Here is a 19,792-nt window from a genome sequence, read left to right as displayed (position 1 = left end):
GGGGTCTCATAGATGTGGAAGATGGTAGNGTAGCGGTAGATCTGCCCAATCTAGGCACACAGCATGTATTCATATTAACTGAGTTGTGTTTTCATTGCCAGGGCTTATTTGGGTTGGAGATTTACCACAATGGCTGCAGTCTGGTGCTTGGCTATCTCAGGTGTTGTTCTTGTGGGATTCACCCAAGTGGCCCCATGCAAGCGTCAATGGTCTCAGCTTCACTTCCACCTGAGCTCGTGGCCCTAGGTGGGGTTCTTCTAGTCTCCAACTTGTTCCCTGTCTGTGCCCCCTAGCAGTGCACTGATGTCATTTCAGGCTCACTTATTTTCAGGAAATGTTAGGCTATGATCATTCAGATGTTCCCAGGTCAGAACACTGACTGAGCCTCTTTCCTCCCTGCTACCTACTGATTGATGTTCTTGTGACAGGGCAGCCACACCTGCCATGCCTCTAGGGGCAGGCCAATTGATATCCTAATGCCTGGATTTGAAAACAAATATCTAAGTAGCAGAGAATGTTGCCATACCTCAGATCCCTCCAGGTTATGTGTCTGGTCCTGTGGCTCGTCATGTACCTCAGAAGAAGCTGAGGTTCAAACATGCTAAATCATGTACCAGAGGCCACAGGGATCCTAATCCCGTGAGTCTAATTCCCAACTTAGCCTCCAGAACCAGCGAGTCCTGGTTTTCCCTTAAAATCTAAGTAAGCTCAATCGTAGAGACCCCAGGCCCTCGTCTGTACCCACCGAGACAATGGAGCGGATCAGGGTTTGGGGGCTGCATGAGGACCTGCAGCACGGGGAAGAAAAGAAGTCAGTGAGTGACATTGCCTGCCACTCTGTGCAAATGTACACACACATATTCAATGTTGAACTGACTAAGTACTTTACTTTTAATGTCTTATGAGTCTAAAACAAAAAAACAAACAAACAAACAAAGATGTGGGGAGATTCGTAGGCATTCTGAAAACTTCCATTTTCTAAGAAAATCACAGCAATTATGCTATGTTGGATGCTGCATTTCTCATTATGCTTTGAAATTGTGTCAGCCGGCATAGCCATACATTCGAGGTAGCAGGCAATCCCCCAATCTAAGAAGTGTGAAAATGTGTTTTCTGTCCGCTCACCTGCATCCCTCCTCCAGGCTGGTCTGGCCATAAATTCAGTTCTTGTTCTAGACCGTGCCTGGCAGAGAAGAGGCCTCATTCTTCTCTTAAGGACCTCTCTTGCCTAGTCTCTCCACCCATTTCCTTACTTGTGACTGCCAATTTCCTTTAAGAGGAATAATCTTTCAACTTTATAGTTCAATGCAAAGCCACGAATCCACAGGACTAGATGAGGTAATGTTTACTTTGAATGGGTTTCAGCAAAGCGTTGTTAATGAGCCTTTCCTTGCTTTGATAAGGCAAAGGACCGAGAGAACCAGAGGTCTCACCGTAACTAAGACAAGAGAAGTCTGCCAGGGTGACAAGAACTACTAATGATGAAAGATGTCAGTGAGACTACAAGAAGCAAACACTATCTGAGTCCAGTGGAAACACCACCCCATGTCTAGCGTGGTATGCTGCTCCTTGGAGCTCCATAGAAGACTCACAACCATCTGTGATGGGATCCGATGCCGATGCCCTCTTCTGGTGTGTCTGAAGACAGCAACGGTGTACTCATATACATAAAATAGAGAAATAAATCTTTTTTTAAAAAAAAAATGCATGCGCTCTGGGTTTTCTTTTCCTGTGTTTATCCATTGTGATGTGACTTGCCATGCTATTAGCTTAAGTCATACATGTCCTGCTCTGGGATTTTACAAAGATGAGGTGGAATCTGGGCTGCAGCCATGTTCTGGTTAGAGAAAATAAGAGCCGTTGAACGCTATTGTTTAAGAAGAACAAAGCTCTTTTAGTTGCTTAGCAACTGGAGTTGGGGAGTGGGCCGAGTGTGTAAGCACTGGGGAAGAGAAAGGCAGGGAAGCATATACAAAATGAATTTAACGTCCAGATTTGTCCCAGGTGGGTGAGAAAAGCCCTGGCATTTATTGAATTAGTTTGTCACATGACAGGAAAATTTAATAAAATACTTTGACATTCGGCCGTTATTCACTCTAGATATGTCATTATAATTCAAAGGCGACATAAAGTGTTTATTTAATGTATTGGTTGCAAGGGAAATGATTTGGAAACATCTGGCTTTGGAGATCGGTCATGCTGTGTGGACGCTACTGCCACCTTGTGGACAGTACTGGGAACCCATGGACTTTGCACTTTTAATCATTTTCTCTACAACCAGGGCCCCTGTGGTCCCCACACCCAGGCAGCAAGCACACTTATCCAGTACAGTAAAGGTAGTCTGAACTTTTGAGGAGGGAGAAAGGAGAGGCAGAGAACAACTCGCCAGAAATTATTTTAGAAAGAAATACAAATGCAATTCCAGGGTATAAAGAAAATGATTCATATATTTACATATATTTACATATATACATATTTACATATATTTCAGAAGTGACCCCACACCAGACCAAGTCACTGGTTTGCCTGTAAAGCTCTCCAGGAGGTGGTAGAGGCGTGATGCAGTTTCCAATATTGGAGCAGAGAAGATGGTGCAGATCTTGTGCATGTGTCAGGACCTGAGTTCGAACCCCCCACACTCACAGTGTAGCTGTACGTCCTGTAACTTCAGTGCTGTGCGGGACTTTGGTAGAAGGTTCTCTGGAGCTTGCTGGCTGCTAGCCTAGCTCCCGGGTCAGTGAGAAATCCTTTCTTAAGGGAATGAGGTGGTAAGTTCGTGTGCAGCCTCAGTTGTCTGAATACACCATATGTACACACATGCACACGCACATGTACACACACATATTCAATGTTGAATTGACTAAGTACTTTACTTTTAATGTCTTATGAGTCTAAAACAAAAAACAAACAAACAAACAAAGATGTGGGGAGATTCGTAGGCATTCTGAAAACTTCCATTTTCTAAGAAAATCACAGCAATTATGCTATGTTGGATGCTGCATTTCTCATTATGCTTTGAAATTGTGTCAGCCGGCATAGCCATACATTCGAGGTAGCAGGCAATCCCCCAATCTAAGAAGTGTGAAAATGTGTTTTCTGTCCGCTCACCTGCATCCCTCCTCCAGGCTGGTCTGGCCATAAATTCAGTTCTTGTTCTAGACCGTGCCTGGCAGAAAGACCCTGCTCTGGGACAACTTGTTTCCTGGCTAAGGTTGAAAAATTCGACCTCACAACTTTTGCTCCAAAGAGACACATCACTTCCTCCCATATTTCTGGGAAACGAGTAAGTTGTGGCCTCTCAGAACTCTGTGTCTGAGGACGCGCAAACTCCCCGCAGGAAGCTGCAGCAGATACTTGGGCCAACCTGATAACCCAAACCGATGGTCTTATGGGAAATCCAAATATAGGTGACCCCTGTGGCATACTCCACAAATGGGTAGCATGTTCTAAAATTATATGTTGAAGACTAATTTTTTATAAACCATTTCATTAGGCAGAAAAGTCCAGACACAAGGACTTGCTATCGCAGAATGAGGCCAATGGTCAATCTGACGTCAGCTCCCGTTGCTGTAACAGAAACAGGATATTTCAGATGCAGTTGAAAACCTCTTAGTAGCCTTGTCCTCCTTCAAGCTCTTCCTGTCTGAAATAACCCATTGTTGCCTCTCTCTCTCTCCTCTCTCTCTCTCTCTCCCCCCATTGTTGCCCCCCCCCTCTCTCTCTGTGTTTGCTGCAAAAGCACTTTACATTTGAAATATTGTAAAATCTAATCCTTGTATCATTTCCATTTCCACTCACCATTATCTTTAGAAGTATACACGTTGTCGTGCATAGACCTGGATATCTTTATTCATTAGTAGTGCGTTAGGTGAACAGATCAGATTCCCAAGCCTTGGACCCCTGGGCTGTGTGTAGAGCAGTGGTTTTCTTAGGGGGATGCCAGTGTTGATGAAGATGACTGGGAGACAAAAGCCAGGAGACGTCCTGAGTCTGGAGGAAGAAGGCCTACTGGTATTCCACAGAGTTGGTCATACCATCCAGGAATTCACAGTGACGTCAAGCGGGATTAACAGGGACCAGAGAAGAAGCCTTGGAATTACATGCCTTGGTCAATGGCAAGGATTTTATAGCTGTGAACAGACACCATGACCAGGGCAACCCTTATAATGACAACATTTAATTGGGCCTGGCTTACAGGTTCCGAGGTTCAGTCCATTACCATCAAGGTGGGAGCATGGCAGCATCCAGGCAGGCATGGTGCAGGAGGAGTTGAGAGTTCTACATCTTCATCTGAAGGCCCCTAGAAGACTGGCTTCCAGGCAGCTAGGAGGAGGGTCTTAAAACCCATATCCATAGTAACACACCTACTCCAATGAGGCCACACCTCCAAATAGTGCCACTCCCTGGGCCAAGCATATTCAAACCGCCACAGAAACTGACAGCCTGTTCATTCCTCCCTTGTGGTTTGATGTCCTGTCACTTCAGGAAAGGGAGGAGGGGAAAGTGAAATTCTTGTTGCCAGCCAGCCGCAAGTTTCTGAAATTTCTTTTTTTAAATTTTTGTTTGTTTGTTTGGCTCGTTGGTTTGGTTTTTGGTTTTTGTAAACAGTTTCTCTGTGTAGCCTTGGCTGTCCTGGAACACACTTTGTAGAGCTAGCTGGCCTTGAACTCAGTGATCCACCACCCTCTGCCTCCTGAGCCCTGGGATTAAAGTCGTGTGCCACCACTGCCTGGATGCATTTTCCATTTTAACTAAGCCTGAGGTTTGCTCTGGGACCCACGTCCCTTTATAGAGCCTATATGCTTCTGTCCCATGAATGGTTTTATTTAATAGAAAAGAGAACCTTGTTTAGACAAGGTGAGTGTTGTTTGAGTTGGCTATTTATTACTGTGGTAAAATACTGGAGGTAGCTAACTTCGAGTTGCAAAAAAGTTTATTGAGCTCAGTTTTACAGACTCAAAGGCGCATCACCTACATTGGGTCACTTATGGTAGGGGCAGCAGATGGAAATGGTGGGAATATGTCGAGATGAAAGGTCAAAATGCTAGCTACGGAGCACGGGGAGAGAAGTGGTAGCCAGGGGCTTGTTCTACAGTGACACAAAGAACTCTCCCCTAAGCCATACCTTCCAAAGATGACACCTTGTACCAATGGTGCAGCCCTTGGCATCAAGGTGTGAACACATGAACTATGGGGAAAACTAGATGTATTTTAATTTCATTGTATTTTTAATTAGAATACATCTCCAACATTTCCCCCCTTCTTCTCCAAAACCTCCCAGACCCCCCCCCCCACTCTCTCCCTTTCAAACCCATGCCCCCTTTTCTTTTACTACTGTTATGTAACACTGTAATAAATAGATACAACCATTTAGTATTGCTTATACGTATGTCTTAGGGCTAACCGCTTGGCATTGGATACACAATTAGAAGACTGATTCTCCCTCTCAGTTGCCATTAACCACCTGTAGCTCTCCATCCAAGCCCTGTGAAAGAGGGGACCTATATTTAAACTATAGAAGATGCATAGCAGGAAAGGTGGGTCACCTCTATGTGAATGCCGGGGGTGCGCACACGCAAAAGCATCTCCTGCAGGAGGACCTAACTGAGGACTGCCTGAGAGAACAAGGATTGCTGGTACAGACAATGCTAGCCAATCAGGAACTGCTGTTTAGAAGCGATGCTTTCTTGGGACCAATGGGGGCGCAGATGGAGGGTATTAAAGGAGCTTGCAGCAGTGTTCAGAAGAGCTTGTTGTGGAGTCAGTCTGTGTCATTGACTCCATGCCACCTCGCTGCCAACCCCCAAGGGCAGGTAGAGTTGGGAAGCAAGGCAACATCATGCCAGTCTGCATTGAGAACGGAGGACTTCCTAAGAAACCCAGAGTGGAAGAAGTTCCAAACAGTTGCTTTTTATTTTCATCTAGTAGAACTTGGCTTGTGTTGGACCGTAACTGCTGCACAGTCTGTGAGGGAAACTGATACAGGGAACCTGAAGGAATCACTGGAAACGATCTGGCTCCTCCTGCCTCTGGCCTTCAAGTGATGCTCTAGGACCCTGATTAAGTTACGTTTTAAAACGCTTGTCACTCAAAGTCTCTCAGTTGCTTCTGCAGTGGGGGAAGAGTGTAGAGTAAGGATTGTACTGACCAAGATCCTCGAATAACAAAGTCTTCTAATGACATGCAGGTTTTGAATGCAATTAGGACAGGAGAGATGGCTCAGTAGTTAAGAGCACTGACTGCTCCTCCCAAAGGTCCTGAGTTCAATTCCCAGCAACCACATGGTGGCTCACAGCCATCTGTAATGAGATCCGATGCCCTCTTCTGGTGTGTCTGAAGATAGCTCCAGTGTACTCATATAAAGTAAAATAAATCTTTAAAAAGTAAATATAAAATTAATTCCAGTCACAGAGTTTGTGATATGTAGGCACGCCCAGATCATGGCATAGACACCATCAATTCTTCAGGAGCATGGTTCAAGCTTCAGTTATCATAAGCTACATTAACTCTCAGTAACTGAATTAAGCACAATTTTGCTGTTTTGATCACTATAGAAGGTGTTTACCATCATCATTGATCAAGTATTTTCCTTTTTTTTTTAATGTTCAAATACATCCCTGTGGCACGGGCTGCTTCTACCATAAGAGGGGCAGCCCCAGTGTCCCATCTGCCTACCAGTCTTGCATGAGTGGATCTGTCAAAACTACATCGAGTACCCAGCAGCCCTGGAGTCTCAGAAATGTAGCTGTCAGGTTTTCAGTCCCTGGGATAAGAACTAGAAGGGGGAGTAGACATGAGCTGGCAGTCAGTAGCGGGTACCACGCACGACTGGCATGGCAAGTTAGAAGCAGTGATGGACTGGAAAGCTCCTGCCAGAGAGTTACAGAGCGCTGTCCATGATACAAGTTACAGGCGGGACCAGCAGGACCAAATCCATTTTATATGCATTAGACACACTGTGTAGCCCATTCTTCTGAAATAGAGTGAAAACACTATGTGACATTTTAGGTAGATGTCATGTTACAGAAGCCATGCAGTGAAATAACTCTCTAAAGCTTCATCATCATCATCATCATCATTTCTTATATTTTTATGGCCCCTCTTTTAGCCCACTGCTTTGGAGTTGTGCCTTTGAGACGGTCACACAGCATAGATATACTATGTATGGCTTCTGTCCCTAGGACGCTAAGGGCTAAGTTAGTTTTAGAGGGCTTGAGGGATTCATTCATTGCCTCTCAGAGGAGCTTTTCATAAAACGCTGTGAGAATGTTTTCATATTTTAAGATAAATACACTTACCAACTTCAGCCTATAATTCTGTAGTGAAGTGTGAACTGCAAAGCTAGGGATATGGCTCAGAGGGTAGAGCGTTGGGTGTGCAAAGAAGAGGACCTGAGTTCAAATCCCGGGCACCCACAAAAAAGCTGCGGGTAGCAGGGTACATCTGCAGCTCCAGAGCTGGGGTAGCGGGTGGCAGAAACAGGTGGATCGTGGGGGCTGAGATCTCCAAAACAATAATGTAGGTGATAATAGAAGGCATCAGATGACCTCTGTCCCCCCACATTTATACAGGTACACGCAAGTATACCTCCTCTCTAACTGCTTAATTTTATCAGTCCTTCCCATTTTTTCTTAACCCATTAACATTTCGGCTCTTTAGAGCCCTTGTTTCCAAGAGCCATTGGAATGAAAAATTACCGCTGGGCCACACGTAACAATGGACTTAGATGTGGGAGGCTGGAAAGCAACTTAGTTTGTAGGATGGTTTCTCAAATCTGGAAGCCTTCAGACTAGCAAAGACACAGAATCAATCCCACCTTCACACCCAAACAAGCCAACCACCTGAGCTACTCTGTTTCATGGGAAATATTAAGTCCTTCAGTGGTTATCTAGCGCTGTGGACATCCTGAACAACGGAAGGATATTGAAACAGGGTATTAATGGGGCGGCAGCATCAGTTACAACAGATGCTGTACTTCTAAGGTGCTGGGCTCTGCAGCGTGTGGGAGATTTTGCAACACACACACACACACAACCCAAAAGAACAAAGAGGAACACATCTATTGAGTCCCCTCACTCTCAAGGTTGTGAAAACTTGAGGAAACAGAATTAGAAATCGATTTAGTGAGAAGTATCAGAATTACACAGCCCTGTCCAGACAGAAGGAGTCCGCCTCCCCCTTCCTACCTTCCAGCTCTTCCCAAAGCAGAAAGTGGTTCTGGTAACTTTATTGCCTGGGGAGATGTTAGGCTGGGGGGTAGAGTTTGATTAGGCTTTCTTAGTCAGGAGAAAGGGCATTGGATGTGGTCTAAGGGGATCCGGTCAGCCTGAGGCTGGTTTGTGTGGAGTCCATGGGAGGAGCGATAGCCCGAGGAAAACGCATTGCCTGTGTTACAGAGGTTCAGGGTCAAGGCCCCCTGTGTGAACCAGCTCAAGTCCTAGCTGTGTGAACCAGGCTGTCCCACCTAACACCTGGGCACTGTGGACCACATCCTCTTGAGGCTGGAGAGATGGGTGGAAGCCAAGTCAGTAGGCTTTGGCGTGGATAAAAGCAAGCATGCCTTACACCGACAAGAAAACCTTACAAATGTCAGGATCGACAAGCCTTTCAACCTTACAAATGTCAGGATCTGGGAAGGTGGTCTCACCTTTGCCTTTTTGACAACTATACTGACTTTGAGTCTCCTCTGGAAGCTCCAACCTTCCAGTTGGACTTCAGATACAAGGCCGAGAGCATGCTTCCGAGCTCCCAACTCCTCTTGCCTCCCCGCGCTTTCGGATCAGCCAGATGCTGTGTGTGCATGTGTGCATACCTGCAAGAACTATAGGAAGGCCTCAGTAAAAAACACTCAAGCATCCATGTGGCTGTTGTAGCTGCTGTTGGCAGTCTTAACAATAAACTGCAGCCAAGAGAACAGAACCAGGGTCTGCGAAACGGCTCAGCAGGCAAAGATGCTTGTCATTGAAGCTGACTGATGGATTTGACCACTGGGACTCACAACTGAGGGGCAAACTGACTCCTACAAGTTGTCCCCTCACCTCCACCCACGTGCCATATCACACACACACACACACACACACACACACGTGCGTGCACACACACACACACACTGAAAATGTTTTACAAGTAATATAACATACATGTCTTACTAAATGCATTTATTTCCATTGCTACTTTATAAAGCTTAGTATTTTTTCTAAAAGGAAAGATTGGTTTACACGTAGTATTAGCGTTCCAAGTAGGTGGCTATAGATAATATAGCCACGAGGAAAGAGCAGAGCCGAAACCCGGGACAACGAAGCGGCGAGCAGCAATAGATGAACATCTACGTCAGCCTAGCAGTGCAACGAGATAAGCGGGAAGCAGCTCTACGTTACAGTCACTTCCGTACAGAAATAGCACCTTCCATTGAGCAATGTAAACTTAGCAAGTAGGTTCAAGTGTAAGTTATACCTCCCCAAATCTTGTACCAGAGTGCAAGGGTTTTGGAAACCCCGGATGGCATGGTTTGAGGTAGCACATCCCCTCAGTGCTGACCCAAAGCCCATGCCCTCCTTTAACAGTTCTTCTTGCATTCAACAAGAAGCCACTACCGCTGCTTCTCCGTCTCTGTCTCAGGCACTCAGGTCTAGCTGTAAAGCTTCAAAGACCAGTCTTCCGGAAGAGCCAGAAGCCACACCCAGTGGGACCAGAATATGGAAGTGACTTTTGTTTTCCATGGATGGAACTGCTTGACGCCCCCCCACCCCAAAAATCCCAAGTTCTCTGAGGTGAATATGGTCAATTCACAAACAGAATAATTAAGTATAACAATAAGAAAAAGTAGCAACAAAGGTTAACATAAATGAGACCAGCCAGGAGAGAGAGAAGAGGAAAAGTTCGTATCAAAGTGTGGATTTCTTAATAGAAATGCTTTGTGGACATTCCTACCCATGAGGATTCGTCAAAGCAAGCAGTGCATAGCAGACTCACTCGCTGCACGTGTGATAATCCTGAAAAGGGGTTACTTTCAAATTCTAGCAAGGAACCAGCAGTGTGGCTTCAGTCATAGACACCATGCAATTTTTACCTGGCTCAGGAAAAAAAAATTTTTTAAAAAGGGAACACCTTTTTTTTCCCCAACTTTATAAGCTTAGTGTTGACAAAAAATTTGATTAAGTAGCGAATGTGTTAAACAGGCTACTTATCTCGTTTCCCAAAGCTAGTGTTGGGGGTAGTAAGGCTAAAAGTATCCTGTAGTTAATATAAAGCTACTCTGATCAGACTCCCAGAGTCTCTTAAATTATTATTTTTTATCCTTTTATATAGTATTTCGCAGGGTACAAAAATACAAAGGAAAAACAGCCTTATATTAAGACTCTAAGAAGTTTAAATAGAAGACAGACTGGAAGAAGAGAAAAGGAAGTAGAGGAGGAAAGATTCACTCTGAAGAGACAAGTGTGCGGTAACATCAGTGTAGAACACAGGGACCCTAAAGCAACCTGGCTCACGAAGGGCCACGTGCACTTTCCAGAACTATTTGTTGGGACAGCCAATCCCCGCACTCATTGTGCTTCTGGGAGGAACACGGAACGTACAAATGAACACCCTTGGAAATGGACAGAATGCCCCTTCTCCCTCTTCGCCTCCGAACACCAGGAAAAGTGTATAAGAGAAAAAGAAAATAATTGTCTATTGCTCTATGTCTCTCTCCCTGTCATTGTGCTTCACAATTCAACCAAAACGCTTATCCAGGTTCCAACGATCTCCGTTCTGCTCTGTCGTACCGATTCGTCTTATTATAAACGGTGACCTTGAGAAGGCATGCACCCCTGGCACTCTACTGTGAACATTTAAACTAGGATACAGGGGGCACAGAGTGAATGGAACTGAGCACAGGAGGATTTGTTTTGTTTTAAAACAAACCGTGTGACCTCATAGTTCATCGTTGCTGGAGGAGCAGCCACAAGGCACCCAGACTTTAGTTTTCCTTCCTGCAACTCCAGAGGGGTCTGCACAGTTTATTAATGGCTAGGTGTAGCATTCACAGTTATTTGGGTCTTGACTTTTATCGTGTATATACATTTATCCACATTATTAATAAGTGGTAGAATAAGTGCAGGGCAAGTCATAACAACAACAACAACAACAACAACAAAAGTATAAACATTCAAGTCGCAATACCCTGAAAAATACATTGGATGATGTTGTAAACTTTGTGCAGTAAAGTCCCGCTTCAGGGACAAAATAAATAATACCATAGGATTCCTCACTGAAGGTGGCCTCCCGGAGCCTTAGGAAGCAGTAGCGTATTTAGGCTGCAGAGACGGTTCTCACTACAGACTTGCTCAGGGCAGGTGGAGAGGCATATCGCCGACACTTACCCTGGTTAAGTGCTAGGCAACCCCGCTTCAGAAAAACCATAGCAGTCACACGGCAATGCCGCAGCAACACCGCCACGGGCACAGCCTGGATGCTAGGTGGTGTTAAATGCATAATTAGTAATAATTACTTCCAGGAAGATAGATGACTCATGATATCGGGAAGTTAGCAGAAACAGTGGATCGGGCGAGAGAGCAAGGACACAGCTGAGGACCTGGGGTGACCTGTGTTCCACTTAGGACATTTGTCTGGGACACAGGGAGTGTCAGGCACTGAGGCCATCCCACCCACTGAAGCATCAGGCTAGTCAGGCCCGCTGCTAGAGATTTCTAGTCTCCTCTGGGCTGAGCTAGTGTTTCGTGATTGGTTCCTTTCTCTTCTTCTAAAGACTGGATCGGTGAGGCTGCCGGGAGTCTTGAAGAACGTCTCCCGATGTCTCCGTTGGATGCTCTTGGGAGTCGCCGGTGCAGGGGACTAAACAGAGGAGAAGCAGAGGGAGATGATGTTTTGCACTCCAAGATGGGGATCTTTTCCTGCCGGGTGTCACTAAGCTGCCTGTCCCCTCATCTACCCTACTCAGTCAACCATTAGCACACTGCTGAGTATCTCGGGTACAGAAAGACAGCCTACCAACAAGTGTTACAGATGTGGCTGAGGTCTAGAGGCCAAGGCCATGGCCTCTGCCGTCACTAGCTCTGTGATACTGGAGAAATTATTTCACCTCGGTGTCCCTCGGTTTCTGCATCTCTGTCAGGGTTGAATATCAACCTCACAGGGCTAGAAGGATTACGTGAGAAAATCCTGGAATTTTGGGAGATGCCAAGCAAACGTGTGTTTGTGGTCCTTTCTGCTAACATCCATCTTCATTATGTGTCCCAAAATAGAAGGGAGAAGGATGCTGCTAATGCTCTGGTTCCTACACTGCCCAGATCGGTACTCGTAAAGCTAGCAATCAAAAGGCATTGTACTGACCGGGTAGATGTTCGTACTGTGACAGTATTCACAAAGTGTGCGAACTCAGACCAGACAAAGATGTATCTCACAGGGGCTCAAAACTAGACACAGAGCTCTATGGGGCTACAGAGATCGAGAGTCTTAATCTAATCAATAGTCTTTCCCAGGGAAGAGCTTCCAGACTGACTTATCCAACACCACGTGGTCAGCCCCAAAATTATATACACAAGTAGCACTATAGGGACTGATTGATTATATATATATGTATATATATGTGTGTGTATGTACAATATATATGTATATCCACACACACACACACAAATACATATATACTTAGGAATATATAACATATATGTAACAACTATTAAAGAAATAGATGCCATGAATTTAAGAATGTGTGTGTGTGGGGGGTATATACCAGAAGGGTTGGAGGGAGGAAAGGGAAGATGGTAAATGATGTAATTATAATTTTATTTCAAAAAAATTAAAAAAAAAAAAAACCAAAAAACAAAAACCAACCCAGCAGGAACGGGCAGTGGGCACAATGTCCCACTACTAGCTGAGCAGCTGCTGGCAGCTGACTGGGCAGGAAAAGAGAAAGGCAGGGTTCTTTAATGTGACACCAGCTATACTGGGCACACTTTGGAGCAGGCCCCATGCCTAATACAAACTGGACTGAGTGGGCTTAGAAAGACGGAGAGAAACAGCAGCGTTGGACCGGGGAGGCAGGGGGTGAGCTCTGGGAGGAGTTGGGAAGAGGAAATGAACAGAATCAAAATACACGGTCTGAAATTCTTAAAGATTCAATAAAATCACTACTTTCCCAAAAAGTGTACATTCAGGCAAGGGGTACAGAGCAGTGGCAGAGCATGTGGGGCCCTAGGTTCGATTCCCAGTACTGCAAAACCAAACCATGTCTAAAAATGAATGTGATTATTTAAATATGTAGCAAACTTCAGAGGCTCTGAATAACTTGACTGAAGAGTTTCAGCCAAACAGAACCTTTGGGGTGGGAGGGGGGAGGTGTGTGTGTGGGTGTTGTAATTAGTGACTGTGAACACCCACCGTCTTAAAAGAATTTTTAACAGATTTTTACTGACGGAACTACAAAAAGAATCCCACAGACGAGTGCAGAACCGATTCCATGGGTGCCGGTTGCATGTGTGTGTTTTATGAGTGTGTGTGACCTCAGTTCCCAGGCTCGGGACGATCTCCTCAGACAGCCTAAGGAGAGAGATGACCACCAGGGAGGCAGCAAGGATGAAGACCTCCTATAACCTTAAGGCTCCCCCTGCTGTTGGGAAGCGAGATGACACCGAGAAGATTTGTCTGAAAGCATGACTTCTGTCTTGGAGCCCAGAGCTTTGTGGAATAAGAGGTAACACTGGGTTCACACTGAAAACCAGGTAGAACCGGATGTAACACCTCTCCATACCGGTCAAGCACCTGGGAGGAAAGCTAACTGTATGTAGGCGCACCCCACCGTGGAACAATGGAGCCTTGGGTCTCACCTGCTCCGCCTTTACCATCGATACCGGATGTCTCACGTAACCGGGGGACTCGGGGTGGACGATGCCATGTGAGCCGGGTATCACAGGGTTCAGGTTGAGTGAAGGCTGACAGCGAAGCTGAGGGTCTGCACAGGGGAGGGTGGATGGCTTTGGATTGACCATGGCTGCCGGGCTGATGAGAAGGTGAGAAGCAGATGCCAGGGTGGACAAGCCGAAGTTCATGGGTCCGGGGTTTGGGTGAGTGCCTGGGGCTGAAGAAATGGGTCCGGGTATTGCGGGAGAATAGAGAACTGGAAAGGGGCCCAGGCCCGGGGATTGCAGGAACATGCAGGGTACACCGAAGGATGGCAGCTGAGCTGGGGAGGGTGCCACGGAGTGGGGAGTCTGGGCGCCTGGTAAAACCATGTTAAAACCATTTAACCCTGAAAGAGAAGGAAAACAAGAGTGAAAAATCACAATACAGGATTCCACTCACGGTTACATCTCCAGTGGCGTCCGTGCTCATCAGTGACGGAGGGAGGACCTCTCCCTCGGCCCCTGCAGCTGACGGGGCAGCTATCACACAGGCGCTAAGACTGCACGGTCAGCATTTCCCTGCAGGGTCTTGGTTTTTGAGTCAGGGTTTCCCTGTGTAGTCCTGGGTGCCCTGGGACTCCCTCTGTTGACCAGTATGGCGGTTTGAACAGGTTTGGCCCACATAGAGTCTTGTGTCTGAGTGCTTCTTCCACAGGGTGTGGCACCATCAGGAGGTGTGGCCTTGTTGGAAGAAGGATGTATCACCGTGGGGTCGGGCTTCGAGGTCTCCTATGCTCAAGCTGTGCCTAGTATAACAGTTTCCTGCTGCCTGCTCACTGCTAGGTTACTGGCCATGCTAAGGGGCTAAACTTACTCTGAAACTGGAAGCCAGCCCCAAATTAAATGTTTTAAATAAGAGTTGTCATGGTTATATGGTATATGGTCTCCTCACAGCATTAAACCCTAGCTAACACTGGCCTTGAACTCACAGAGGTCTGCCTGCCTCTACCTCACAAGTGCTGGGATTAAAGAGTATGCTGCCACCACCTGGTGGCCAATGCCTGTGGAGGACTCTTTTTATTTTACTTTTTCTCTGTGGCTGTGCATACTCATGTGTGGACGTGGACACCCAGGGACATGAGAGGAACACTTTGAAAGCTGTGTCCTCATCTTCCACTGTGAGGCAGGGGCTCTTGTTCTTAGTGCCGGGCCGTGTACAATCACCGACACACTCTCACACTAGCATGCTGAGCCAGTGCCAGATTCGCTTGAGTCAGTCAAAAAAACAATCAATGAAGGTATCTTTTAAATATGCAGTTTCTACATCATATAAAGTGTAATGGGCGAACAAACACACCCCTCCCGCCCCCCATCTATCCCACGTATTTTATTTCCTCTGTAGTTGGTGAATGGAGACCTACAGTCTCACCCTCCATTTAAGGAGGCCAGGGATGAGACAGGTACACATCAAGGAACGTCTCCGATCAGGTGACACTGGCAACGAGGTGAGCAGTGTGAAGGCGTCGGGGACCCTTTACCTGCGGGAGACTGCACATACAGGTACTGCATCAGGGAGGGGTCTTTGGTGATCTCGTTTTCGTTGGAAGGCTTTTCAGTGTCTGGATTTCTTGCCAGGTTTCCACATTCAGAAGCAACGTAGCAGTTTGGGGCAGCCTTTCCTGTAACTTCTTCTGCAGCAGGGAGCTGACCCTTAACACAGGCGTCGTCCAGGGGTGGAGAGCTCCCGTTCCCCATGGTCACAGGACAGGCAAGGTCTGTGGAACTTGAGGGTTTCTGAGGACAATCAAACCAGAAGGCAGAAGAGCCAACCAAGTGAAAATTCCAGTCATCAGTTTCGGAAGAGTTTTCTTAAATTATCGACCACACAGACAAGAGAACAGCCGTGTGCCATTTGGACTAACGGCTCAGTAGTTTTGATTCTATTTATAAGTCCAGTAGAGAAACGGGAGTGTATGTATGTGTAGGCTTATGGCGCCTAAACACAGACAGGACAGAGATTATGGTAATACCAACTGGTCATGGCATTCAGAGTATGAAGGAGAAGCCTCTATGCTGGTAACCCTCAAGGAGTGTTGGAGCTGTAGTCTCTCAGCTAGAGTTATATTGGGACCTCTGGGCCAATTTATAGCTATGAAAATTACATAACAATTCATAACAGTAGTAAAATTACCATTACAAAGTAGCAAAATTAAGAATAATTTTATGATCCACCACAACATGAGGAACTGTATTAAAGGGTCGAAGCATTAGAAAGTCTGGGAACCACTGTTTTAGGGTTCTAAAGATGTGGGCTGGCCCAGAGCCACCTTGGTGTCCGAAACACGTGCTTGTGAAGCCTTGCATGGTTTTCTTCTCCTGCAGTTTATAAATAAACATTTGATTTGCTTTCCCCTAAGTTAGTTCTTTGACAATTTCACGCACGTACACAATCCACTCTGGCTATTCTGAGAGATGCCTCTACCTGCCTGTATCTCTCCTGTTAGCCAACTTACCGGTGGCTCCGTACATTTCTAATCCAAAGCGCTGGGCTATATATAAAATCAGAAAAAAAAAAAAATTGGCAAGAGAAAGGTAGAATTTTTTTTTTTTAAATTAGTAAGACTATTATCTTTTTTTTTTTTTTTTTTGGTTTTTCGAGACAGGGTTTCTCTGTGTAGCCCTGGCTGTCCTGGAACTCACTTTGTAGACCAGGCTGGCCTCGNCCCTGGCTGTCCTGGAACTCACTTTGTAGACCAGGCTGGCCTCGAACTCAGAAATCTGCCTGCCTCTGCCTCCCAAGTGCTGGGATTAAAGGCGTGCGCTACCACTGCCCTGCGGGACTATTATCTTAATTACTGGAGTAATCCATGCCGTGTGCCTGGCCTACCCAGACCCGAAGGAAGTGTTGTGAGAAAGCACTCTGGTTGTTTTTTAGTCTCTTTTGTTCTTTTCGTTCTGGAACTAAGGATCCAGGATCTCTGGGCAGTGAAGAGAGCTGACCCAGTCCAGTCCCAGTTCTCCAGAGACATCCATATTCCTGGCTCGGGAACCCCACTGTTTCCAGAGCCCAAGTGGTTTCGGGGGGGTGGGGGTGGGCACTTTTATAAGTGTGACTTCTTTCTTTTAAATAAAAATAAAATTTTTCTTATGATTATTTTGGGAAAGCCAGTCTGGTGCTTCATGAGATATGTGAGGAACACATGAAAATGTAGTCCTATTCCAGACTAGACTGACTGAGGGCATGTGACTTCATTAAACTCATAGCGAACGAGATGGCACCAGACGCATTCACCCATACTCCCTTACCTTGGGCATAACTAGGGATAAGGGGCTGTCTTCAAATTCCTGACTTTGTCTTTTCATGGCGGGCTCGTCCTCCTCCTCCTGAGGATCCCTCTCCTCACACAGGCGCTTCTGAGCAGAGGGTGTCACTGACAGGTCAGCTGGGACATCGGAGCCACCACCATCTTCCTCTGACCTTGACTCTGGGGACAGTCCCTCCTGCACACTCCCATACAGCATGAAGAGTTGGGTGGAGGGCACGTAGACCAGGGGCTGGCCCGCGAGCAGAGCTGGCTTTAAGTTCTCTGCGTCGGAGGTACCTACTTGTCCGCTTGGACCATTCTGCGCAGAGAAGGCCGGCAAATCTGTTTGAGCAACAGAAAATACCGGCTGGGCTAAAGGCTTGACACAGTATTCGGAGTCCATGGATAGGGCGGGGTCCAAGATGCTTGCTGGAGGCACTGCTGTGTTACTGACAAAGGCTTCCCCCCTGAAATAAAAAGATACAATGTATGCCATCAAGTCTCTGAGCTCTGCCATAGTGCCCCATCCTCAGCTTCCCAAGCCAGAAGGGACACAAGTCTGCCTAGATGATGTTCAAATGTCCTCCCTTGTCACACACAGAGGCAGACCGGGTGACTCTGGATGGGTCGCTAGGGATGACATGAGGTGCCAATGTGCAAGAGATGTTGGGGCTCTTGGGTGACCCCAGACACTGGTTCCTCCCTAGCTACTTATTGGTTATCGAGTATCAAGCATTCGGCCCTGAAGCATAAAATACTATATAGTCATAGCTACTCTCATTCCCGTTTATTACCGAGGAAAACCTGAGCCAAGCTCAGAGGTCTTAAAGATGTGAAGCTGAGCCTTGTCTGCAGTTGTCAAAGGTCTGATTGATGGGTAAGGGCCAGGTTCCCAGTCACTGGGAGAGCATGGGTAGAGGGGAGTCTGGGCCAGACTGATGTAAAGGAAAGCTAGTCTAGTTTGCCTAGAATTCAGTGCGGGATGGGGAGTGGGCAATGAGGAAGTAAACTTAGCTACCAGCTTGGAACTTTGTTATTCTTCTCTGAGTTTGCTCAGTATTACTAACTAGTTCACGTGTTGAACTAGATTAACCTCTGGTAAGAAGAGGATGTGGATTTCTGTTGGCTGCCACAGATCAGACACACTTTACCCAGGGTCAGCTTTGCAAAGATGAGTCATTCTCTCCAACTGTGGTCTCCCTAGGTAAGGAATTGAGCTCTGAAAGTCACCAGGCTGCAGCGAGTCCATCAACCACTAACATGTTCGCCAGCAACGTCAACCCCTTCCTCTCCACCAGGAAGCTCACTGCTTCTGGATGCCATCGGATGTCTCTGACTACTATGTCATGGTCTTACACTGTGCGCTGTCTTCTGTGTTCAGCCGACAGGGCTCCGACCTGAACCTCAGCAGATGGGAACCACCACACACTCCTTTGTTCTGCAACCTGACCGTCGGGAGACGGTGTCTGCTTCCCACCTTTAAAAGTCCCACAGTTTTTACATATTAAAAGTTCAATCCCTTTAAAATATCCAGTATCTCTTAAAATACAAAGTACTTTAAAATTCAAAGTCTCTTACATGTGGGCTTCACTAAAAAACTTCCTTCAAGAGGGAAAAATATCAGGGCACAGTCACAATCAAAAGGAAAAATCTCCAACCATCCAATGTCTGGGATCCAACTCACGATGTTCTGGGCTCCTCCAAGGGCTTGGGTCACTTCTCCAGCCATGCCCTTTGTAGCATACATGTTGTCTTGTAGGCTCCAGCTGCCTGTACTCCATTGCTGCTGCTGTTCTTGGTGGTCATCTCATGGTACTGGCATCTCCAAAATGTTGCTGTCTTCCACTGTAACTTGGCTTTAACAATAGCCTCCCATAGGCTCTCTTCATGGTGCTAAGCCTCAAGTCCTTTGCATGACCCCTTCAGTCCTGGGCCATCAATTGCAACTGAGGCTGTACCTTCACCAATGGCCTTCTATGGCCTCTCATAGTGCTGAGCTGCTCTGCGTGACCCCTTNATGCCTTCAAAACCAGTACCACCTGGGTGACTCTTACACATTACCAAGTCCCACTGTAGCAAGAGGTACAACCTTGGTTATCTCTGGAGCACAGCCTCTGTGCTCTCAAAAAACACTTCCCAGAAGTTGTCACCTCAATGATGCTGGTCTCTTTTTAATCATCACTAATTTCTTAGCTCCAGCTAACCAGCATCAATAGTCCCAGTAATGCCAAGTTTTTGCTTTAGTAGTTCTGGTATCTTGTTAATCACAGCTGATTCTTCAGCCCCAGCTAACCAGAACTACAGAATCTTCACAATCAAAACAGCAATGGCCCTGAAAAGAGTCTTTAATTTTCCCTCTGAAATTTCACAAACCAGACCTCCATCTTCTGCACTGTTCTCAACATTATCTTCCAAGCTCCTACACAACATCTCGCAGAGCTCTTAACAACGATTGGATCTTTAAGCCCAAAGTTCCAAAATCCTTCCACAGTTCTCCCCAAAACATGGTCAGGTTGTCACAGGAATACCCCACTCAGCTGGTACCAATTTGTCTTAGTCAGGGTTTCTATTCCTGCACAAACATCATGACCAAGAAGCAAGTTGGGGAGGAAAGGGTTTATTCAGTTTACACTTCTACACTGCTGT

General features: G+C 46.3%; 1 protein-coding gene and 1 non-coding gene across 3 annotated transcripts in view; both read right to left on the bottom strand.

The window, feature by feature from the left end:
• Positions 1 to 333: 333 nt before the first annotated feature.
• LOC115032237 lies at positions 334 to 461 on the bottom strand. The gene has a single exon (XR_003837891.1). It is a non-coding gene; the product is annotated as a small nucleolar RNA SNORA17 (small nucleolar RNA).
• An 8,671-nt stretch (positions 462 to 9,132) lies between these two features.
• Positions 9,133 to 19,792, bottom strand: part of E2f7 (E2F transcription factor 7) — a 42,457-nt gene continuing 31,797 nt past the window's right edge. For both annotated transcript variants that reach the window (XM_021174709.2, XM_021174708.2), the window contains exons 10-13: positions 17,148 to 17,613; positions 15,380 to 15,635; positions 13,827 to 14,248; positions 9,133 to 11,835 (exon numbers count right to left, since the gene is read on the bottom strand). In XM_021174709.2, the coding sequence (XP_021030368.1) occupies positions 11,665 to 11,835; positions 13,827 to 14,248; positions 15,380 to 15,635; positions 17,148 to 17,613 (1,315 nt within the window). In that variant the 3' untranslated portion in view covers positions 9,133 to 11,664. The remainder of the gene's footprint in view (positions 11,836 to 13,826; positions 14,249 to 15,379; positions 15,636 to 17,147; positions 17,614 to 19,792) is intronic.

Source organism: Mus caroli, chromosome 10 (genome assembly GCF_900094665.2).
Source record: "Mus caroli chromosome 10, CAROLI_EIJ_v1.1, whole genome shotgun sequence".
Lineage (NCBI taxonomy): Eukaryota > Metazoa > Chordata > Mammalia > Rodentia > Muridae > Mus > Mus caroli.
The sequence above is the reverse complement of the archived record's forward strand: the minus strand, read 5'-3'. Positions and strand labels throughout refer to the sequence as shown.